The sequence below is a fragment of the Neoarius graeffei genome, chromosome 9 (assembly GCF_027579695.1).
Source record: "Neoarius graeffei isolate fNeoGra1 chromosome 9, fNeoGra1.pri, whole genome shotgun sequence".
Lineage (NCBI taxonomy): Eukaryota > Metazoa > Chordata > Actinopteri > Siluriformes > Ariidae > Neoarius > Neoarius graeffei.
The window spans coordinates 5,206,818-5,232,202 of record NC_083577.1 but is presented as its reverse complement, the minus strand read 5'-3'; the positions used below and the strand labels follow the sequence as shown (position 1 = coordinate 5,232,202).

At 40.9% G+C, this 25,385-nt stretch overlaps 1 protein-coding gene across 1 annotated transcript in view; it reads left to right on the top strand.

Moving 5' to 3' along the window:
• Nucleotides 1-25,385, top strand: part of cerkl (ceramide kinase-like) — a 229,502-nt gene that overhangs the window by 50,503 nt on the left and 153,614 nt on the right. The window contains exon 2 of the mRNA XM_060928581.1: nucleotides 8,648-8,884. Within this exon, the coding sequence (XP_060784564.1) occupies nucleotides 8,648-8,884 (237 nt within the window). The remainder of the gene's footprint in view (nucleotides 1-8,647; nucleotides 8,885-25,385) is intronic.

The following is a 25,385-nucleotide window of genomic DNA, read 5'->3' as shown; positions in this document are numbered from 1 at the left end:
CCCAGAACCTTCATGCTGTGAGGCGACGGTGCTAACCACTACACCACCGTGCCGCCCCCAGGTACTTTCAAATCTTGCTAATTTGACTCCGAACCATGAAGGAGGACTTGCAGCAATTGTTGATCTGTTGTGTATAGGACAAGTTGTGGTCAAACAATTTCCCAAGATTATGAGCTTCAGGCGTTGGTGAGATTTCTGAGCCTCCAAATCATACTGCAGAGATGGCAGAAACAGACGGCGAGAACTTGGAATGGATCAGTAGAAGTTTGGGTTTGTCATCGTTCAGGCACCTGGTCTTTATATCCTTCAAACAGTTCTGTAGCACATGAACAGCGTTCTCATGGCCACCCTTCTCAATGATGTACAACTGTGTATTGTTAATCCCCGTGTTTAAGTATATTAAGCTGTATGTATTCTAGTGATATGATGTTTATGAAGTTTGTTATCAAATTTACCTGCAGTTTTACTCTAGAAATGCCTTTCACTTCGCAAAATCAGGACGTGCCCTCATTTTCAGCAACATTGACTTGTTTAAAGCTCCTTTTCCCCCTCATTTAGCCAAGGCCACTAATTAAGCTCTTCATTATAAAAGACTGACGATGTAGACACAAAAGAAATGTGTCTCTTTTACGTGAAATCCCTCTATCAACACTGAAAAAGAAAACATGTGCCGGAGCCGCAACACAATTAGCATCAAGTGGCTAAATCGCACCCTAATCCAGTTTACGCTCTGCATCAGGCAGATGTGCCAAGATTGATTCAGACAGCGACCTGGCTTACTGTACCGGCCCCGTCCCAATCCCCTTTTTCCCTCCCTCCCTCCCTCCCTCCCTCAGAGCCCTCGCTCTGTCACTCTCCCTGTTCGAGACCACGGGCCTGTATGTGGTTCAGAAGCACTCTATCGGGAGAGATTATCCCTTATTCACACTAATGAAATTGACTCCGGGTGTTTTTGTCCCCCGTTGAAGGGACACTCTGGAGTTAAATAAATGGAAGGATCGGTGGAGCAGGGGGACGGACGGAGAGGAGCAGATGGCGGCAGGGGTCCTGCGCAGTAATGTGAGAGGCTAGTTAATGTTCTGAAACATGGGGCACGGTCACGGCGCTGCTAATGAAGACGGGCTTTCACATGAGGAAAGAGCAGGAAATGCAGAGAGAAAACGAGATGCAAAGAGAACTGTAAAACGATGAGAGAGAGAGAATTTTTAAGATAGGGCTGCTATCTCGGTCATGACAGAGATGGAGCACGAACGAGGGAGAAATAAAGGCACAAAAGAAGAGCTATACAGTGTACACACGACACTCACGTGGCATTTTAAAACGGCTGCTTATTCATGCCGTTATCCAATCATGTGACAGCAGCACAATGCATAAAATCACGGCATGAGCGACAGTCAATATTCACATCGAACATCAGAATAAGGGCAGAACTGTGATCTCAGTGACTTTAACCGTGGCATGGCTGTCGGTGTTTCAGAAACTGATGCTCTCCTGGGGTTTTCACAAACACACACACACACACACACACAAAAAAAAACATTCACCGAGCAGAGCAGAGTCGAAAACATCTCGTTGATGAAAGAAGGGGTGAGAAGAAAATAGACTGACTGGAGATGAAAGGGAAGCTATGATAAGTGAAATAACCACTCTTTACAACCGTGGTGAGCAGAAAAGCATCCCAAAATGAAACCGAATGCCAAATCTTGGGATAGAAGGGATACAATAACAGTTGACCACATCTGGTTACACTCCTGTCATCCAAGAATAGAAATAACATGTTCAATAACATGTTCAGTAACGTATCAAAGACATATTTATTCTGGAATGCGCCCTTAATGTGTGTACCAAGTCACATGACGTGCCACAGAGTCTAATCTGAGCTTTTTACCGGCCCCGAGTTAAACGTCTGAACTTTCTTACTTGAATTAACAGGAATGGAGTTGCACACTGTGTCAGTTCATTTAACCCTGCTGAGTTGAGTGTATTAAACCTTGCCTTGAGCATTTATCGTGTTATATAGACGGAGCTCACGGCTTTCTGATCGAGATTTCACTTAATGTACAAACAACACGGAAAAACAACATTAAAACACAACATGCAGAGTGTGACGATGGTAAAGTTGTTAATGACAGCGGAATTACAGCAAGAAATAAGACACATGCTTGAACACACACAAAAAGATTTGTCAGAGGCACATTTACCAGACAACTGTGGTCTTGTGATCATGTACAAGACAAAAGATTTGGACCAAACCGAGTCTTTTCCGTCCATTCAGACAATATCTCATTGTGAAACGAACAAGGGTGTGAACTTAGTTCGTCAAAATGGGCAAAAATGATGCTGGTTTTGCAGTAAGGTAATTACGGTACAGCATTCAGCTACACGGTGATGTTTTAGGGCCCGCAACATTTCACAACATTTCGATTGGATTAAGGTCAGGACTTTGACTTGGCCATTCCAAAACATTCACTTTATTCTTCTTTAACCATTCTTTGGTAGAATGACTTGTGCGCTTAGGGTCGTTGTCTTGCTGCATGACCCACCTTCTCTTGAGATTCAGTTCATGGACAGATGTCCTGACATTTTCCTTTAGAATTCGCTGGTATAATTCAGAATTCATTGTTCCATCAATGATGGCAAGCCGTCCTGGCCCAGATGCAGCAAAACAGGCCCAAACCATGATACTACCACCACCATGTTTCACAGATGGGATAAGGTTCTTATGCTGGAATGCAGTGTTTTCCTTTCTCCAAACAAAACACTTCTTATTTAAACCAAAAAGTTCTATTTTGGTCTCATCCGTCCACAAAACATTTTCCCAATAGCCTTCTGGCTTGGCCACATGATCTTTAGCAAACTGCAGATGAGCAGCAATGTTCTTTTTGGAGAGCAGTGGCTTTCTCCTTGCAACCCTGCCATTGTTTGCACACCTTTGTTGTTCAGTGTTCTCCTGATGGTGGACTCATGAACATTAACATTAGCCAATGTGAGCGAGGCCTTCAGTTGCTTAGACGTTACCCTGGGGTCCTTTGTGACCTCGCTGACTATTACACGCCTTGCTCTTGGAGTGATCTTTGTTGGTTGGCCACTCCTGGGGAGGGTAACAATGGTCTTGAATTTCCTCTATTTGTACACAACCTGTCTGACTGTGGATTGGTGGAGTCCAAACTCTTTAGAGATGGTTTTGTAACCTTTTCCAGCCTGATGAGCATCAACAACGCTTTTTCTGAGGTCCTCAGAAATCTCCTTTGTTCGTGTCATGATACACTTCCACAAACATGTGTTGTGAAGATCAGACTTTGATAGATCCCTGTTCTTTAAATAAAACAGGGTGCCCACTCACACCTGATTGTCATCCCATTGATTGAAAACACCTGACTCTAATTTCACCTTCAAATTAACTGCTAATCCTAGAGGTTCACATACTTTTGCCACTCACAGATATGTAATACTGGATCATTTTCCTCAATAAATAAATGACCAAGTATAATATTTTTGTCTCATTTGTTTAACTGGGTTCTCTTTATCTACTTTTAGGACTTGTGTGAAAATCTGATGATGTTTTAGGTCATATTTATGCAGAAATATAGAAAATTCTAAAGGGTTCACAAACTTTCAAGCACCACTGTATATGTTTACTTTATTAAGTTACTCTTGATATTTCACGGAAAATACTCACATATCCATGAATAAAAGATCTGTGCTTTGTGTAATATTTTTTATTTTCTTTGAATCCGTATTCCGTGACTTCGTGATGCAACAAGGATGTACAAAGATTCCCGGGGAAAAGTAGCACGTGCTCAGACGACGTCACATGCAATGCTTGGTTCACACATTGGCGTTTCAGCCTTGCGTATGTACGGCGTATCAGGATACGTAGCAGTAAGAAAGGAACGTCGCAGCATCGCCAGCTTACGTAGATAATACTCTAGGATGCGTAACACGATCTCCTTGTATGCCAGGGAGCGGCGTATTTTTAAGTCGGCACTTAAAAATCTGCAGCTTTGATACGTCACACATACGTCACGTGTACGCTGTAAAAACGAAAGCTACGCAGCAGTGACACAGCGAGAATGTTGCTCGAACACCAGTTACACCGTGCGAACGCTTTAGTTGACATGTGTCTGATGAAGGTGGCTCCTGGGGCTGGCTGGCTGGCTGGCTGGGTGGATGCGGCTGATGTCTTCGCTCTTCCCTCGCCCTTCTTGGGTCCTGACTTCTTTGCTGGCATGATGCTTTCTTGATTGTCACGAATGACAACGAATGCAGCTTGAGGCCCCCTTTTCTACCCACCTGTGAATGCTGAAGATACGCCGCAGCAACATCATATGTAAGAATGAAACGCCACGCCAACGAAACGGTTACGCTGCAGCAACGCATCATACACCATGCATGTGCCTCGGTACGCCATAGCTTTACATCTCTTGAACCCCGTACAAACCCCAGATACGCCACAGAAACATTACACATACGTCACAGGACTTTAATTTTGAACAAAATACGCCTCGCCTCTTGGCGTTTGACCCACACGCCGCTTACGTAGCAAGATATGAGCCAGTGTGATAGTAGCCTAAACGACTGCCTGATTGGTCAGATGTTTATCGGATCAGGTCCAGGCCTGGGAAAAAAAAAAAAGACTCCAGAAGCTGAATTTATTAAAGGACTTGAAGAACTTTCAATTCTAGTGTACACTCCGTGATTTTAGCCTAACTTTGAGGGTCAGTGACAACACCCCCAGCTTGATGACCGCTCCTGTAGTGTGGTACAGTTCTAGTCTGGCTAACGCGACTTCAAAGCTCTCCGAGCTATTGGTCTGGCCAAGATATTCAGCCCAACCGTTTCCCAGAGCCCGTGGTTGACCCGCCTCCCTGAAATGCCTCAGTTTGCTACTGGTCGAAGCCAGAAAAGGCTGTGACGAAGCTTAAACCAATCACATCACTCTTTCCTCTGACGTATGTGACACGACGATAGGATTCTCGCTGAGCCCCATTGATTTGGCTACTAGCGGGGCTAACTGGTAGATTAAACTCTTACCGAAGCCGGTCGGGAGCAAGGCGAAAACGTCCTTCCTTTCAATAAATACCTCCAGGGCTGCTCTTTGCTCCGTTTTCAATGAGAACTTCCCGTTGAATGCTTTCAATACAGCATGATTCTGTAAACAATCTATGGCTTCCGGTCGCAGTTCTACTACGTCACTGCCTTGAACACACCTCTACCCAGGGCCGTTGGAGGTGCTCAAAGTTGATTGGCTCCCGATTTTTCTGGAGCTTGGAAGAGCTGGAGATAGCTTGCCTGGCCAGACTAAGCTCGCAACAGGCCCTCGTGTTGCGTCACGCTTAGGATGGGCGGGCCCAGGCTAGTACAGTTCAGCGATCGCAGAAGCTCAGATATTTTCAAGGATGTTTCATTTTCTTAGTGATGAATCACATAATGCAAGCTACTCTAGGACACGGAGTAAGAGCAGTGCTGAGAAACAGCCAGTGAAAATCCAAGGGCTAATCAAATTCATTTTCTGTCATGCGCAGCAGATCCCTGAATCCGGTTTACTGTCCATCTATTAGTTTAGGAGTGTGAGGGCAAAATACACCTAAGCACAGTAGTATTATTGATCATGTCAGACCAAAACGGTTAGTAGGAACAGTGTTGCCAATCTAGTGACTAAAACTCTTATCTAGTGACAAATTTGGCAACTCAATTTTACCAAGTTGTGAATCGCGCAATCCTGTAGTGACAATTCTGAGAGCTAATAGTGACTTCTTGTGGGATTTAAAAAAAAAAAATTCGCAACACTGTATGTGACATATGCAAATTAGATGTGGTTACATTACCTGTGATGTCATCACACAATCTAGCGATGTTTAGCAACATTTCCGACAGCCAGCCGTAACTTCTGGTGAAACTCTTCTATATTCTGGCACCGAGATAGTGGAATGAACTTCCCGTAGATTTCCAAACAACTGATTAAAGTTGTGTAGTGTGAGCGAGTCTGTGATTTTTGAGATTTTGAAAGTCATATAGAGGTCACTGAGCTAAAAAGATTTTGGTTGAAATTTAACGATTATTCGCTAAAGACGAAGTCGAGGTTATTAATTAATAGTTATTCCATGAAATCGAGTCGTACATGAGCCGTTATCCGACGAGGCGCGTAGCACCGAGTTGTTATAATCCGTGTATGACGAGACTGAGTGGAATAACTGTTTTATTCTGTCCACATTCACTGGATTTTGAGAAACCGAGCATTTTTATTTTGTTTATATACAGTGGTGCTTGAAAGTTTGTGAACCCTTTAGAATTTTCTATATTTCTGCATAAATAGGACCTAAAACATCATCAGATTTTCACACAAGTCCTAAAAGTAGATAAAGAGAACCCAGTTAAACAAATAAGGCAAAAATATTATACTGGGTCATTTATTTATTGAAGAAAATGATCCAATATTACATATCTGTGAGTGGCAAAAGTATGTGAACCTCGAGGATTAGCAGTTAATTTGAAGGTGAAATTAGAGTCAGGTGTTTTCAATCAATGGGATGACAATCAGGTGTGAGTGGGCACCCTGTTTTATTTAAAGAACAGGGATCTATCAAAGTCTGATCTTCACAACACATGTTTGTGGAAGTGTATCATGGCATGAACAAAAGAGATTTCTGAGGACCTCAGAAAAAGCGTTGTTGATGCTCATCAGGCTGGAAAAGGTTACAAAACCATCTCTAAAGAGTTTGGACTCCACCAATCAACAGTCAGACAGATTGTGTACAAATGGAGGAAATTCAAGACCACTGTTACCCTCCCCAGGAGTGGTCAACCAACAAAGATCACTCCAAGAGCAAGGCATGTAATAGTCGGCAAGGTCACAAAGGACCCCAGGGTAACTTCTAAGCAACTGAAGGCCTCTCTCACATTGGCTAATGTTAATGTTCATGAGTCCACCATCAGGAGAACACTGAACAACAATGGTGTGCATGGCAGGGTTGCAAGGAGAAAGTTACTGCTCTCCAAAAAGAACATTGCTGCTCATCTGCAGTTTGCTAAAGATCACATGGACAAGCCAGAAGGCTATTGAAAAATGTTTTGTGGACGGATGAGACCAAAATAGAACTTTCTGGTTTAAATGAGAAGCGTTATGTTTGGAGAAAGGAAGACACTGCATTCCAGCATAAGAACCTTATCCCATCTGTGAAAAGTGGTGGTGGTAGTATCATGGTTTGGGCCTGTTTTGCTGCATCTGGGCCAGGACGGCTTGCCATCATTGATGGAACAATGAATTCTGAATTATACCAGCGAATTCTAAAGGAAAATATCAGGACATCTGTCCATGAAGTGAATCTCAAGAGAAGGTGGGTCATGCAGCAAGACAACGACCCTAAGCACGCAAGTCATTCTACCAAAGAATGGTTAAAGAAGAATAAAGTTAATGTTTTGGAATGGCCAAGTCAAAGTCCTGACCTTAATCCAATCGAAATGTTGTGGAAGGACCTGAAGCGAGCAGTTCATGTGAGGAAACCCACCAACATCCCAGAGTTGAAGCTGTTCTGTACGGAGGAACGGGCTAAAATTCCTCCAAGCCGGTGTGCAGGACTGATCAACAGTTACCGCAAACGTTTAGTTGCAGTTATTGCTGCACAAGGGGGTCACACCAGATACTGAAAGCAAAGGTTCACATACTTTTGCCACTCACAGATATGTAATATTGGATCATTTTCCTCAATAAATAAATGACCAAGTATAATATTTTGGTCTCATTTGTTTAACTGGGTTCTCTTTATCTACTTTTAGGACTTGTGTGAAAATCTGATGATGTTTTAGGTCATATTTATGCAGAAATATAGAAAATTCTAAAGGGTTCATAAACTTTCAAGCACCATTGTGTGTGTATATATATATATATATATATATATATATATATATATATATATATATAGCAAATTCAATAAATAAAAGCTTGATACAAAACATCCGACAAAATCATTTCCACTTAGAATGTAAACAAACTGGCGAAATAACGAGCAATTTGTGAAAAATTATATAATAATAATAATAATAATAATTCTCAAAAATAAAAAAAGATATGTTCTTACTATCAAATACTTTTATTCCATATTTTGTTGCCTTTTTTGTACTTTTTTCGGGGGTTGTTTTCGAGTAGAGTTTTAATTTCATCCTCAGTTGCTTCAGGAACACGCACTGCCATTTTGTTTTTCTCTATTCAGGGTATATGAGCTGATATCCTAGTAGTAGAGTAGCCAATCACAGTGCACGATTGCTCATATCCAGTAAAATCCTTTGTTTTGAAATTGATAAATCCCACTTTACCTTTGAATAGTTTTAGAGCAAACTTTGTAGCATCTTTAATGCTTTTAGGAACAGCGTTTTCTTTCATCGTTTTTTCTTACAGTGATGAAGTGATTGGCCGCCATTTTGCCGAGTCGCTCGAGGTGGTTATTGAGAAATAGTCTGAATTTCTCAACCAATCAGAATGCACCATTTTCTGTAATCATTTCCGTATTTATACTAAAAAGTTGTGTGAAAATTTAAAGTGTTTTTGGTCCAATAATGAACGTCCATCGGTGCGTTCTGTACACTGTTACATGGACAAATGATGTGATATACCGTAACAACGTACACACGTGTGTATGTGGGTTTGTAGGTGAGTCCTCGGAGAAGAAGCCTGTGGAGGACTTTATGGAGCTGAAGGACGTGTTCGCGGTGAAGGTGAAGCGTCGACGTTCGGCCGGTCAGCAGAGCGGTGGCACACTTCTTGGCATCACTTTGTTCTACTGCAAGCGCAAAGGAGCTAAACTCAAAGACGACACCATCCACCTGGACAACCTGAGCGTGGATCACTGTGAAACCTGGTTCAGACATCTCAAAGACCTCCTCAACGGTACGGCACGGTCAATCTCTGTAGATAAAATTACACTGATGATATACTGAAGACCGTTTGTCTTCTATCATACTGATACTCACTACTAACTCAGCATGGCCACACTTCTGATCACGGATCATAAGATAAAACAGTTTGATTTTCTGAGATACAAGATGTTCAGGGTTTTTTTTTCAATAACTTCCCACGTTGACATTAATTTAAACTGATAAATAACCCTAAAAAAAACCCCAACAACAACCAAATCAGCATAATTTTTCCATCAACAATCAGTAGAATCTAATGTGAAATAGTTTTATTTTAATTTCTGTTTTTTATATGAAAGCAACATCACTTAGGTGATTAAAAGCCTCGCCGCCCCCACAATGGAAAAGCAAACTCAAACTATCAGCACTTTTTTTTTAATATTAAACTTCTTCCCCTGACATAGAGAGGCTTTATCTGGGAGCCGCTGAGGTGCACTTTTTTATTGCATCATGCAAACATTAACACAGCAAACACTGGCCACGCTTTCAGCTTTATTACGTTTGCCGACACCGATTGAACGCGGACAAGGAACAGTTTACTCGACCCACTAATGAATTTCAGGCAGGGTATCACAAGTAAATGATTTCTCAGGTACAAGTCGCGCGACTCAAAATGACGCCTCATAAACGTCAACATGTCTGCTGCCGGGTGTACGGCCCACTCTTCAGGCATGTCATGGTAATCAGTTATATTATACAGACACGAGTGGTTTTACTGGGAAATACGCCACTCGTATTTTTCATCCGGGACATGGAGAACCAAAAGCGTGACATATGTCGTGTCTGTATGTCACTCAGGACGAACTTGATGAATTGTTTTGATAAATTTTGTTTGTGAATGTGTCGATAAAATATCAATAAAATCACATGTTGGCTTGGAGATGTGAAGTTTATCTTCTCGTGTTGAAAAACTCGCATTTTTCATACGAAATACATCGCGGATCTGAGGGACATATATTTAAATTATATTGTCTGGCTTTTTTTCATGGTCTATCAGATGTATTCCATTCAGCGAGCATGATACTGAATGAGTCGAAGACGAGTAACTGAGTGGAATATATCTGATAGACCATGAAAAAAAGCCAGACATTATTATTATACATACACTCTCTTCATATCGGCATTCTCGAAGGCTGGTGCTACGGGTAGCTTGCCCGCGACTTGGTGCTGTTAGCACAGCAGTGCAGTTATCTTCCAGTCGGTGTAGCGTTAGCAAAGGCCAATGCTAGTGCAGTCAAGCCAATTATTATTATTATTATTATTATTATTATTATATCATCTCATTATCTGTAGCCGCTTTATCCTGTTCTACAGGGTCGCAGGCGAGCTGGAGCCTATCCCAGCTGACTACGGGTGAAAGGCGGGGTACACCCTGGACAAGTCGCCAGGTCATCACAGGGCTGACACATAGATACAGACAACCATTCACACTCACATTCACACCTACGCTCAATTTAGAGTCACCAGTTAACCTAACCTGCATGTCTTTGGACTGTGGGGGAAACCGGAGCACCCGGAGGAAACCCACGCGGACACGGGGAGAACATGCAAACTCCACACAGAAAGGCCCTCGCCGGCCACGGGGCTCGAACCCGGACCTTCTTGCTGTGAGGCGACACCGCTAACCACTACACCACCGTGCCGCCCCGCCCACTAGTATTATTGTAATTTACTGAGTTACTTTTAAAATCAACATCGACAGCGACACACAGCGGAGCAACCTGGCAGCAAAATTCTCTCAGAATCTTCCGTTTTTAATGAAACAAACCTGGCGGCCATGTTTGTTTACAAATCCTCACTGTCACTCACTAGTATGGAAGTTTTACGTCTCTGACATGTGGTGTCATGCTGTCTTGACAACCATGCAATATCATAAAATGAAATCTGAAAATGTGTAATACTTCACACAGCGATGTGTTACTTAAATAATATTGGATGGTATTGAGTGGTATATCAGATATATTCCATTCAGCGAGCATGATACTGAACGAGTCGTAGCTGAATGGAGTATATCTGATAGACCACGAAAAAAGCCAGCTATTATTATTATTATTATTATTATTATACATACACATTCATTTCGGATGTTCAACGCATCTTTCTCTTTCAAAATCTTTTGTATTTTGTAACGAAGCAAACCTGGCGGCCATGCTTGTTTAAAAATGGTCCCAGTTGCTCACTCGCTAGTGCGGAACTTTAACATCTCCGACGTGTGACGTCATGTTGTCTTGACAGCCATGCAATATCGTAAACCATATTCAATGCTCATTCTCCATTGAGTAGAGTGACGTAATATACATAGGATAAGCGATATGCTAACGATATTGCATGCTATCGAACAAATGAATGAAACCCGCTAGAAGGGAATAGAACACATGTTTTTATTCCATGGAAAAAGCGTCCTGTATGTAGGCTAATTCCTGATATTTCACTCCGATGACGTCACTCCCAGTGTTTTCCCGCTGACTTGAGGTGCTTTTGATTAGCTTGCGTGTTTTTTGTGTACGAGTCCATATAACATAAAGAACATGACACGGTGTCGCGAAGATCTGAAGTTTATCTTCTCGTGTTGAAAATGTTACCCCTCGAAGATAAACTGCGTATCTTGGTGTAACCGTGTAATATCCTACAGATACGTCATTTAATAGGTGATTTATTTAGTGTCAGCTCACTGTTCACTGTGTAATTCTCAGCTTATATTTGGTTGTGTGTTTATATTCATACTGAGAGTCTAGAGCGCGTCCTCGAGTACCAAACGTCTCGAACACGAGTACAAGAAAACGTGGTGTATTTATTTAATAGGCAGTTATAGTGATAGAAAGCTTTGAACTGCCTTGACACTGTACTGTATGTTTTGTAAATAGAGCTCATCATAGATGGTATGGTACGCTGGGGGTGATGGAGGGAGGCGTAAAGAGACAGTGTTTGGCGACGAGGGGCTGTTGGAAGACAGAGGAGGAACAGGTTGCTCCCCCGGCCTCCCTGCAGTTTGTAATTATCCGTTCTCCTCTCACCAGCGCTGGCTGCCAAAACAGGCCAGTATAGGACAGGTGTCCTTCCAAAACGCCTTGGCCATCATTTTCAGTACCACATCCTGCTCATCCGCCGCTGTTTGACAACCAGAATCGGGACTTTTTTTTTGGCCAAATAAGATATCACTACAAGGAGTTTTCCCACATTGATATTGCAATAAAGCAAAGCAGGTCTGCTTTTTGTCCAGAGTGTAAAGGAAGTGTTTGGGGGGGAAAAAAAAAATCAAATGTACGCAGTTTACCTGATTAGCGACACTGTAAAATGGAAATAACTACACTACCGTTCAAAAGTTTGGGGTCACTTTGAAATGTCCTTATTTTTGAAAGAAAAGCACTGTTCTTTTCAACGAAGATCACTTTCAACTAATCAGAAATCCACTCTATACATTGCTAATGTGGTAAATGACTATTCTAGCTGCAAATGTCTGGTTTTTGGTGCAACATCTCCATAGGTGTATAGAGGCCCATTTCCAGCAACTCTCACTCCAGTGTTCTAATGGTACAATGTGTTTGCTCATTGCCTCAGAAGGCTAATGGATGATTAGAAAACCCTTGTACAATCATGTTAGCACAGCTGAAAACAGTTGAGCTCTTTAGAGAAGCTATAAAACTGACCTTCCTTTGAGCAGATTGAGTTTCTGGAGCATCACATTTGTGGGGTCGATTAAATGCTCAAAATGGCCAGAAAAATGTCTTGACTATATTTTCTATTCGTTTTACAACTTATGGTGGTAAATAAAAGTGTGACTTTTCATGGAAAACACAAAATTGTCTGGGTGACCCCAAACTTTTGAACGGTAGTGTCAGTGAAATGCGTAATCACTACTCAAATGTGTTTAAATGTCATTCACTTATCTGAACTGAGGCATCAGAACTCAGAAACTCAACACTGTATGTAGAACTCAATCTGATTTCCATTTTAATAAAGCACAACTTGTGAGGTCTTAATCATTCAATCAGTATTAGCTTAAACTGAGACCAAACCTTCCGCTTTCAAATTTATGCCTAAAAAAAAAAAAAAAATCCTTGACTTGAGCAGTTCTTTAAACTTAACCGGTTTAACTAAGTATAACACAGAATAAGTTCCAGCAAGTCAACGCCGATCCGTATACATTAGCTGTACTCAAAATATTCCAGTTTTAAACGTAAATTGTTTCCAGCTTCTGCCTCGAACCACACTGCAAAAAACTGAATTTAAGGAGAAAATTACTTACTAGAGTGGCGACTACAATTATCGACACCTTAACGATCTTTCGGCCGTTGCAAAAGTAGAAAAGACTTTCAGTACATAAATTGTGCATGAATAATTACTCAAACTTCCACTGGGAAAAAATGAGTTGGTTCCCGATTACTTATCGTATTAGATCACGTGACACCGTTCCACAATTATCGACACCTTTATCGACAGTTATCGACACCGTTCCACAATTATCGACATCCAGATGATTATTTATTAAAAAATAATGGGTATGTGGTATTAAGTTAACAAAACATAGTTTTTATTTAAAATTTGTTTTCCACAGACTTATATTTAGTACAAAATATCTTTTATGTAAATATATGGATGTCGGTGTTTACGTAAATGAGGAAGTAATTCTAATATTTGTAAATAAATGAACTGATAATGTTTAACCTGCGTCAGAAAATCGTTTTGTTCCACTTTCTAAGTATTTTCGTAGATCACAGTTTGTTAATAATTTGTTGTTGTTTGTATTAATTTCTAGTTTTGTAGTTTACCGATAAATATCAACAGGCAATTGACATCGTAACCACATGAACATCCAGGTCAAAGGTCGCATGTCATTCCTCAAACCAAAATATAAAATGTCTCCTGATATTGTAATATGTGGTGGATATTTACAACAAACTGCAAAAAAAAATATTTTCTGAATGGAAGAGAAAAATCTGAATATTTCAAGCATGTAATTTTTTATATGCTCGGAATTTAATTCTGCTCTAATTCTATTTATTGCAATCAGATTCCAAATACTCTATAAACATTCCATTCTGTTATGAATCAGAAAAAAAATATTATAAAATCACAGCACTTTTATTTTTTTAAAGTACTTCATTGTTCTACTTCAATGTTACACAAAGATCGATCCATAACAGTTGTAAATGTCCCTTAATCCCACAGGGTGTCGATAATGGTGGACACCGGTGAAAGTGGTCACTATTATCGACACCTTACGTGACGTCTCAAACGCGCGTTTAGATACAAAATGGCGGCTGTCAAATGAAAGAGTCAGAAACAAAGTAGGTTTCGATGAGGAGATCATGAAATATCGGTGAATTTGATCAGTAAAAACATGTCCATGATATTTCCACCATGCTCACCTGCGATGATAACGTCCAGGTTTTCCGAAAAATTGCTGATCGTGCTGAAAAAAAAAAATCAATAATAACTTTTGGAACTGAAACTCGCTTTTGTAAAATTGTTTTATTGGTAAATCTGAAAAGGTGTCGATAATTGTAGCCGCCGCTCTACTAGTGAATTTATCTTGCTGCATGGACAGATCATTTTACTTGAGAAGACATCTTGGAACAAGTTGGTTACAGTCTAGAACTAGGTTGAATAATTTCAGAATTGGTGTATTCTTCTAATCCGAGATCGTTTCAGCTACTATTCAAGATATTCTAACTTGCTAAGATGTCATTTTTTGCAGTGTTCACTCAGACAGATGTGATCTAGGGTACGGTGTGTTTTACTGTCATCTATAAACATAAAGAACTGTGTACCTTTTAATGCTATGTGAAATTACAGGAAAGGTATTGTGTCAAAATGTTACTGATTAAACATAAAACAAAGGAATTTCTTCTTTGTATAAATCGCATTCAGGGTGCCTTTTTATAACAAGTGTTTCTAGACTAATAATAATAATAATAATAATATACCCTCTAAAAATATTTAAATAATATTGGATGGTGTTGAGTGGTCTATCCGATATATTCCATTCAGCGAGCATGATACTGAACGAGTCGAAGATGAGTATCTGAATGGAGTATATCTGATAGACCACAAAAAAAAGTCAGACTATTATTATTATTATTATTATACATTCCTTTCGGGTGTTCAACGCGTCTTTCTCTTTCAAGATTCTCTCAAAATCTTTTGTATTTTCTAACAAAGCGTACCTGGCGGCCATGTTTGTTTACAAATTGTCCCAGTCGCTCACTCGCTAGCGCGGGACTTTTACATCTCCGACGTGTGACATCATGTTGTCTTGACAACCGTGCAATATCGTAACCCATATTCAACACTCCTTCTCCATTGGTGAATGGAGAGTGATGTACGGTAATACACATAGGATAAGCGATATGCTAGCAATATTGCATGCTATCAAACCAAATGAATGAAACCCGCTAGAAGGGAATAGAACGCGTTTTTATTCCATGGAAAAAGTGTCCTGTATGTAGAATAATTTACAATATTGCATTGCCGTAACGTGTCCACACCTAGGCATGTTTCAGTGTAGGGAGTAAATCATTTTAGCAGAAATGTTATCGCTGAATTTTTATTCTCCCAAATTTCCTCACCTGTCAATTCTCACCAACCAGCCAGCTCTCCTCTACCAAACGGGAAGGGTGAAGGTGATCGCTAGCTTCAGCCCAGACACGTTATCTTTTCAAACTGTTGCTCAGGCTGTGTCAGAGGGCAGAGAAACACACTTGGAGGAAAGCGCTATCCACCCTCTTCCGCATACATGAGCTCACAGATGCTTACGATTGACTCGTGTTGTTGTGACTGACACGGGAGAGAGAGAGTATGCCCCTCCCACCCAGAGAACGTGGTCAGTTTTGCTCTCTTGGGTTCCTGGCTGAGGCAGTGCTGAGATGCTAATCGAAGACAGGGCAAACACTTTTTCCCCCACATACCGTAGGAAGATTTCTGAAGGTTAAGATTAGAGTTGCGTGTAAATTAGTGTACCTTTTCTTACAGCTTCATTTATATAAACTTCAGAAACATCTGACCATGTCACATTCTGGTTTTGTTTATTTGAATTTATAGATTTTTCTTTGAACACCTTCTAAAATTAGCATTAATGTATAAAGAGCAAGTGACACTTCATGTTCAGGTGACTGATGTGTGTTTAAAGAAAAAAAAAAAAGATTGGCGGCCCCACCAACATCTTGCAGGACAGGATGGAAAGCTTGCATTAGCGTAAATATTAGGCATTAACCTCCCTTGTAGACATAATGTATTATCCACCTCCATCAGCTTGTACGCGCAGTGAGTGCTGCAGCCTTTGTGTGTAATCTCGGTTAATCCCGCTTCACAGAGAATGCCAACCTAATCTAATGTAAAGGTTAGACTGAAATATACAGAAACACTTCATGATTTTTCTGCTCCATGCAACACACATTCAACTTGAATATCTATAAAACAACAACAAGATGAATGCGAATGAATCTCTACTTCAGTAACTCATCATCTTCTTTTCTGGATGCAGTATCTAATCATAAAGTTGCATTAAACCAGTGCTGGTTAATCCGTGCAATTCTGGTCACAATAACAAGCGCACAGTGAGTGATGTAATCACGGATTGCGCCAGTGTTGCTCATTGGGAATTAAAATAGATTGCCCCAGATCTCACACATTTTGTCCCAGGACGTCGTCTGACACTCCCACATGAGCCGCTGTTTATGAACAGACAGGGACTTTACCCAGCGTGGGTTCCTGGCCCTCTAACGTTGGGTTTGGCAATGATCTGCGCTCTGTTCCGATGCCGTGTGAATAGGAAAGCGTGTCCTACATCGCACCACGTGAATTAATTAACATAATGAAAGGGCCGTGCCTTGAGGGGGACTGGGTTCATTTATTGTAGTGAGAGCAGATCCGAAACTAAGCTAGTTCCAGGATGATTTTTTATTTTTTTTTAACCTGAGAAATATTTTACAGTGATTTGCTACCAGGCTACTATAAGTATGAAATCTCCCTTAGAGAAAGAAATCCATATACACATCACTTCCTTGTTTATATCTCATTAAATATGCAGTCTGTAATTTTGAATTCGAGCCGATTCAATTTTATTTATATAACACGTTTAACAATGGTCATTTGCCACTTTAACCAGCGCTGTCTCATTGGTTTGACGAGACCTAAATCCTGCCTGATAGATTTCATCACTGTTATTCCTTTGCAAATATGAGCATAGCTGCTGTGCTACGACCTTTTCTTGGAGATAAAGTGAGGTTTAATATTAGCCTAGAGTTGGACACCTGAAAGGGTCTGAGGTCAGTTTTTTTAATCTGGGTTTTGATAACTGCTAATTTAAATGATTTAAGTACATAGCCAGCACGAAGAGAAGAAATATATATATATATATTTAATAGAGCTTAGGTGGTATCTATTCAAAGAAAAGGTGTATATAAGCAATCTGAAGGGGAGTAATCATTGTAATCACTGATCAGATTGTCATCTACATGGTCAGTTATCACATTATCTGCTTTTTAATTAATAGTCTGAATTGTTGCCTAATATTTTCCAAATTATCATTGGAAAAAAAAATCATAGCCATTGCTATTGTATCCAGATGCTGTATATGCTTCTGTGGTGGCCTTATTCTTGGTTAACTTTGCGACAGTACTACGAAGAATCTAGCCCTGTGTCCAAAATCACTCACGCGTTCACTACTCACTATATAGGGAATTACTATATAGAGGACTATATAGTGAGCTCACTGATCAAATGAAAAAAACTCTTTCGGACACTAGTCCGTCACGCTGGTATTTACGTTATTACTGTCGCACAATTAAAACGTGCCAGATCAGGCAGCTGGTGGGTTTTCAAAATAAAAATACGTGCATGTATTTTTGTGATAAATACAGATTATATTGAGCGTATTTCCCACATTAATAAATACAAAGTACTTTGTCATACTCTGTTGCATCTTTTTTTTTTTTAATCAAGGCTGAAGACTTTCTTCTTTGCCGCTGCCTTTTATTAAATCAAATTTGAGGCTTTTTTTTTCAGCGCGACTGCAATGCATGATGGGATACATTGCTTGGTTAGTGACCATCGTTGTACACTACTTTTCGTGATGCATTGTGTGCACTACGGTATATAGGGTGTAAATAATCCTCACTATACATTCGGACAAAATGGCGACTTCACTATATAGTGAGTAGGGAGCGATTTCGGACACAGGGGTAGGTTTATTTTTGCAATTCCGTAGCTAAGAAGGCTCTCCTTCCATTCAATTTGGAATACAACCAATTTAGTTCGACACCATTTATGTTTCTAAATTTGAAGTTGCCTGTTTTAAGGACAGCATGTGATCATTATGCCAGGGTGCTCTTTTTTTCTTTGCATACATGTCAACCTATACGGAATGTCCGTATTTTATACGGATTTGATTCAATAAATGTAGTATATGGGCGTATAAATAAAGTTATACGGATTCTTTTAAAAAAACTTCAATATTTATTTAGAGCTATAATCAATTCCCACAAACGTACTGTACACCACAGACAGCCAGTAAAGAGTTTTATGAAATCACGCGTTATCTTGTGGTAGCGAGACTTCGTTCCACTTTTGATAATGCGCACACCGCATTGCGAGAATCCCGCCAACCGTGAAGTCATAGACATATAAACATAGACGCCGCCTTCTGCGTAGAATCATACGTCATCCTCGCCGCCATATTGGATGTGGCAAAGTGGAGATTCTTCAACCGTCTCTGGTATAGCGTCTAGACAGTAGCCGAGAATAAAGATGCCTCATTCATGTGCTGCGTTTAACTGTACCAACAGGTTTACTGTCCAAACGAGATCACATGGGATTACCTTTCACAGGTGAGACTGGAAAAATACTTTTCTTTGTATTTGGTCATTATAACGTAATTTTATGAACAGATTTTCCTGACTTTGTGGCTAATATGAAGTCTCGCACATAATAGCCGCTCGGTGAAACCTGTCTCCCAACAACGAAGTATTTCCTTCGTAACTACACTGATAACACTTTGTGTTTTTGTCAAACATTGGAGCTTTGTATTCATTCTGAAGGTTTATTGTTATTAATATTGAATAAAAAGTAACTTGGATATATCATTGTTAATTATCATTCAAATTTGAGGTAAATTATTTTAATTTGCATCTTATACGGATTTTATAAGGGAAATACGGATTTTGGAGGTTGGTTATACAGGTTTGATTGACCAAAGGTTGACATGTATGTCTTTGTAATGATTTTTCTTTTAAGTAGAGCTACACACTGTAAAACCCGATAAGGTCACTGAGCTCAAAAATTGTATTGAAACCGATTACGTAAAAATTTTTGAGGTAAGTAACCTAAATTTTTTAAGGCAAGATTTCTTAAAAATTACACTATAGTTACACTTAATTGTAGTTTTTAGGAAATCTTACCTTAAAAAATGTAAGTTTCTTACCTCAAAAATTTTTACGTAATCGGTTTCAATACAATTTTTGAGCTCAGTGACCTTATCGGGTTTTGCAGTGTTCTTTAGGTCATGTTCAGAGGCTTTAGTGCCAGTAGTTTTAATATTTTAATTCCTGCTGAATAAGATGCCGTGGTAGAAAACTGTCGATACTTTATTTAAACAGGCCAGAATCAGAATAACGTTGGGAGGGTGGGCAGGTGGGGTTGCATGGGTGGGTTACTGGGTGGGCGGAGTATCGACAGTTTTCTACCACGGCATCTTATTCAGCAGGAATTAAAATATTAAAACTACTGGCACTAAAGCCTCTGAACATAACCTAAAGAACACTGCAAAACCCGATAAGGTCACTGAGCTCAAAAATTTTATTGAAACCGATTACGTAAAAGGGCGGCACGGTGGTGTAGTGGTTAGCGCTGTCGCCTCACAGCAAGAAGGTCCGGGTTCGAGCCCTGTGGCCGGCGAGGGCCTTTCTGTGCGGAGTTTGCATGTTCTCCCCGTGTCCGCGTGGGTTTCCTCCGGGTGCTCCGGTTTCCCCCACAGTCCAAAGACATGCAGGTTAGGTTAACTGGTGACTCTAAATTGAGCGTAGGTGTGAATGTGAGTGTGAATGGTTGTTGGTGTCTATTGGCCCTTTTCCACTACCCTTTTTCAGCTCACTTCAGCTCGCTTCAGCTCACTTCAGCCCGACACGACTCGCGTTTCGACTACCAAAAACCAGCACGACTCAGCTTGTTTCAGCCCTGCTTAGCCCCTAAAACTCGCACCGTTTTGGAGTGGGGCTGAAGCGAGCCAAGCCGTGCCGAGTGAGGCTGGGGGCGTGAGCAGACACTCCCCTGTGCACTGATTGGTGAGGAGGAGTGTCCTCACATGCCCACACACGCCCCGCGAGCACGCTGGGATCTGTAAACACCGCAAACCCGGAAGAAGAAGAATTACGAGAATTTCTGAAGCCTTATGCGCCTCGCCTCATCTATACGCTCTTGCCAGTATCTGTTGGCGTTGTCGGTGACAACAAGCCACAGCACCAAGACCAGCAACACTAACGACTCCATGTCCTCCATGTTTATTGTTTACTATTCGGGTCGTGAGACTACCGCTTAAAAGATCACTGATGTCACTGTTTGCGCTGCTTAACGACATGTGACGTCCACCCACTTTCGCTAACTCCACCCAATGTGTCCACCCACTTCCAGCCAGCACGGTTCAGCGCGGTTGTAGTCGAAATGCAACTCCAACAGCCTCGCTCAGCTCGACTCAGCTCGACTCAGCACGGCACGGCTCAGCCCGACTCAGCCGCGTTTGTAGTGGAAAAGCGGCATATGTGTCGGCCCTGTGATGACCTGGCGACTTGTCCAGGGTGTACCCAGCCTTTCGCCCGTAGTCAGCTGGGATAGGCTCCAGCTCGCCTGCGACCCTGTAGAACAGGATAAAGCGGCTACAGATAATGAGATGAGACCTCAAAAATTTTTACGTAATCGGTTTCAATACAATTTTTGAGCTCAGTGACCTTATCGGGTTTTGCAGTGCAGTATCTCGAGTGCAGCGTCATATATGCAAAAATTCAAAGTTTGCATAAAGTAGGTGGATGAAAACTTCACACACAATCTCTCTCTCTCTCTCTCTCTCTTTCATTCTCTTTGTAAGGTCGGGGCTCTGCTCTTTACCCACAGTCCCCGGTTGCCTCTGTGTCCTCTCTTGCCCAGGTGCTGATGAACGGCAGCATGCTGGCATCTTGCACTACATTAGGTTCCCACATTAGCCAACCTGCGCTAATGCGTTTCTTGTGCCACATGTCGCCACGCATGACCGCCTGCTGAAAATGATTCCTTGATAGCAGCACTTAATAAAGGATGTTGTTCACTGCCTGTCTCACACACACACCGTATTTTCAACAGCAGGATTATCTCTGTTGTTTTACGCCTGCGTCCGTATCGTCGGCGCCGCCTCCCTGCGGATTACAGGCACCCGTTCCTTGCTCACCTGTTCCAGCGGTCGCATGGTTCCCGGCGCAGTGTTTCCCAGGGATCCCTTAATAATGTTGCACAATAGAGGGTGTGTCCCAGCTGACACCAAACACAAAAGGTGTGCTCCCCCCTCTAGAAAAAAAAAAAAAAATCCACCCCTCCCTTCAACCTTCTCAGCTCGCTTTCATTTTGTTCTCATTCAAGGTGGGCATCACCTCAGCCTGACAAGCCGTGCGATGCAGCCTGACTCGAGCATGAGGGCTCGGAGCGGGGCTGCAAAACACGAACGAGAGTGAGAGAAATAGAGAGAAGCCCTCGGACAATAGAAGCACCTGTAGTAAGGCGCAATGCACGAGGTTCTGTCCGATAGCCTCCGATTGAGTGTCCCTAAACCCCCTTTTGAAAGATTAGCAGGCGCAAGGTCAATCCGGAGGCCCTGCTAGACCTGGGAACGCCTCCTCTGGGCACATAATGTGCTCATGGTGCTCGTGTCAGAGCGAGTGGTCACACTTCTGCGTCAAGCCGATCTTTATTGTCTGAGAGGGAGCGCAGAATAGCGGAGGTGTAGCGCAAGCGCTCGAGCCGCCGGACCGCCGGCCCATTGTGTGCATGTGTGCGGCTGGCCCCGTAGCGTACGCGCCGCATATAATTGCTTTGAGTTGTTTAACAAGATAATAGAGGGGCCGTTTCGTGTCTTGAAGAGGGAAAGAAAAACTCCTTTGGAACGTGGATGAAAAAACACGCAGAGCATTTGACGACGGCCGAGCGGATTACGTTACACATTAACAGCTTTTCCATTAAGTCACCAGCCGTCTCCATGGAGACCCTTTCTCTCGAGACTCTGTGGAAGCGAATGGGCCACTGTACGTGTGTGTGTGTGTGTGTGTGTTGACCTGAGTGCGAGTCGTTCAGGGGGAAAAAAAAAATCTTCTCAGACTTCAGTTTTTTAGTGTGTTTACAGGCCAGATGGACGTAACAAGCGCACTCACACTCTGCTTTGCGTCTGACTCTAATTAAGGCCGCTAATTAGATGACTTTGTAGGTGTTGGATCAGGCTGAAGCACATGATCCGACACAAATGCTGAAAGAATGGAGAAAAGATAAAAGGCCGATCTAAATGAATACTCCAGAATCCGGCTAATGTGCGGCTCTCTGCAGCGTGTGTGTGATGAACAGCGCAGTGTTCCTCTGGGCCTGGAAGGAGGAACAAGAACAAAAAATAAATAACAAAGTGCTGTGTTAAAATGAAACGCAGTTAATTATGTCAATAAATATGTAAAATCTGTAGCTGGACTCCAGACTGTATTCGACACCGCTCTGAGGTGGAGAAACTCAGTGCCATACTGGGAAATGAAAATAAATAAATGATGGAGGGATAAATGATGTTAAAAACAGGACAGATGATTTTCACACAACGTACCTGAGGAGAAAAACCAATAACCACTCCAAATATAGTATGCACATGAGGTTAAATACAGTATGAGGTTAAATACAGTATGCACATGAGGTTAAATACAGTATGAGGTTAAATATAGTATGTACATGAGGTTAAATACAGTATGCACATGAGGTTAAATACAGTATGAGGTTAAATACAGTATGAGGTTAAATACAGAATGAGGTTAAATACAGTATGTACATGAGGTTAAATACAGTATGTACATGAGGTTATGTCTGAAGCAATCACATGGAAAAAGATGGATATTAAAATGTTGTTGATTAAAGAAGAGAAACTAAAGAGAATTAATAGAACTGATAGAATAAAATATAAAAGAATTGGACTACAAACATAATAAAAAAATCTAAGGAATAAATGAAAGTGGAAAAGCAGCAACACTTTATTATATATAATCTTTCTTTCCGTTATTCTTTCTTTTACTTCTTTCATTTTTTTCTTTCACTTCTTTCTTTTACTTCTTTTTCATGTTCTTTCACTTTCTCTTTATCTTTTCTCTGTCACTCTTTTTCTTTCTTTCTTACTCTTTAACTTTTCTATTTCACTCATTTCTTTCTTTCTTTCTTTCTTTCTTTCTTTCTTTCTTTCTTTCTCTTTAACTTTTCTCTTTCACTCATTTTCTTTCTTTCTTTCTTTCTTTCTTTCTTTCTTTCTTTCTTTCTTTCTTTCTTTCTTTCTTTCTCTTTAACTTTTCTCTTTCACTCATTTTCTTTCTTTCTTTCTTTCTTTCTTTCTTTCTTTCTTTCTTTCTTTCTTTCTTTCTTTCTTTCTTGCTCTTTAACTTTTCTCTTCCACTCATTTTCTTTCTTTCTTTCTTTCTTTCTTTCTTTCTTTCTTTCTTTCTTTCTTTCTTTAATCTATATAAACTCAGAGACAGTCTTTCCACACTTGTCCTGCAGCGCTCGGACCCTGGCACAGTAACTCCGGAGCTTTGCGCGTCCAGAAGGTTTTGATGTTGCTTTTTTCTCCACAGACGCCGTTAATCCTCTACAAACACACGATGAATATTCGCGTTTGTTTTATTGGAAGATTTTGTTCTGAAATTGTGTAAAAGTTTCAGAGAGCACCCACCAGATATCATCCTCCAGTATTTAACTCAGAGTTACGAGGCTGATGAAAACTTTAAAAAGTGCCACAGAATTTAGAGAAACAGTGCAGAAAGTTTGGAGTCACAGAAGTTAAAATGTGCGACCGCTTAATTTTCCTTCAAAAAAAAAAAAAGAACTTTAAATCTGATGTGCATTTGTGTCGCCGAGTCGCAGCTCAGCCTCCGAAACAGAATTCACTTTCCTTCTTTAGGTTATGTTCAGAGGCTTTAGTGCCAGGAGTTTTAATATTTTAATTCCTGCTGAATAAGATGCCGTGGTAGAAAACTGTCGATACTCCGCCCACCCAGTAGCCCACCCATGCAACCCCACCTGCCCACCCTCCCAACGTTATTCTGATTCTGGCCTGTTTAAATAAAATGAAACTGCAATATATTTAATGAAATGTATATTTGATGACAGTTTCGCTGTTTTTCTTTATTAAACTAGTGAACTCAGCTAAAAGGAAGTGGATATTTAATTTAAAATCACTCCCTCTTAATTTTCGAGGAGGACGAGGTTACTCGGTGCGGATGAAAGGAAACGAAGAGAATAATTTGATGAACGAGTGAGACCGTCTGTTGCGGTGTTTCTCGGTGGGGTGGACAGATGCTGGGGTTCACTGCGCTGTAGGTAACAGTGCATATCAGTTTCTCCGAGTGCTGTGTGTGTGTGTGTGTGTGTGTGTGTGTGTGTGTGTGTGTGTGTGTGTGTGTGTGTTCCCCTGACTCAGTTCTTCGTCTCATCTGTCGCTCCCAGAGGTAGAAGCACTCAGACATAACGGAGGCACAGGACACATGTTGCTTTATTTTAGTCTCACAAAACAGATCAGTAAGATGGAAGAGCCTCAAAGCTTTTCACATGTCTGGTGTTGAAGTTTATCATTTATTTATGTTTTTTTTTGTAAAAAAAAAAATGAGAATGAGTCAGTCAGCCAAAACACGTTGGGTCTGTAGTTGGTTTATTTAGTTTTGCACCAGGAGCAGAAGCTTGTAGCATGTGTACATCACCAGTCAAAACACAAAACACACCTGCTTACAAAAGGGGCTTCTTTATACGTCCTTTTTTCCCTCTCTGCTATTTTACAGATGAACAGTGAGAACATTTGCATGAGCATATAAGATATATATATATATATATATATATATATATATATATATATATATATATATATATATGGATTTATGCAACGTCCAAGAAAAACATTAAACAAATCAAAACTATTGTATGTTTAAGTTCTTCTTCACAGTGTTCCCAGTGTTTTGCACAATTCTCACCATCTTCTCAATCTGCTTCATGACAGTTTCGCTCAGGAGACTTTTCTTAAACGTTGGTAATACGCCGAGTTCGTCCCTGTTTCTCCTGAACTCAAAATGAAAACTAATTGTTTGGAAGAAAAAGAAATTTTCAGTCAAAACTACTCCTATCAGAAATACATTCTGATTCAGAAATAAATGTATACAACTTCACTATATACTCTATTCAATTTATTGTCTCCAATTTTTATCTGATGTATAGTTTGGCATAGTGATGCTGTG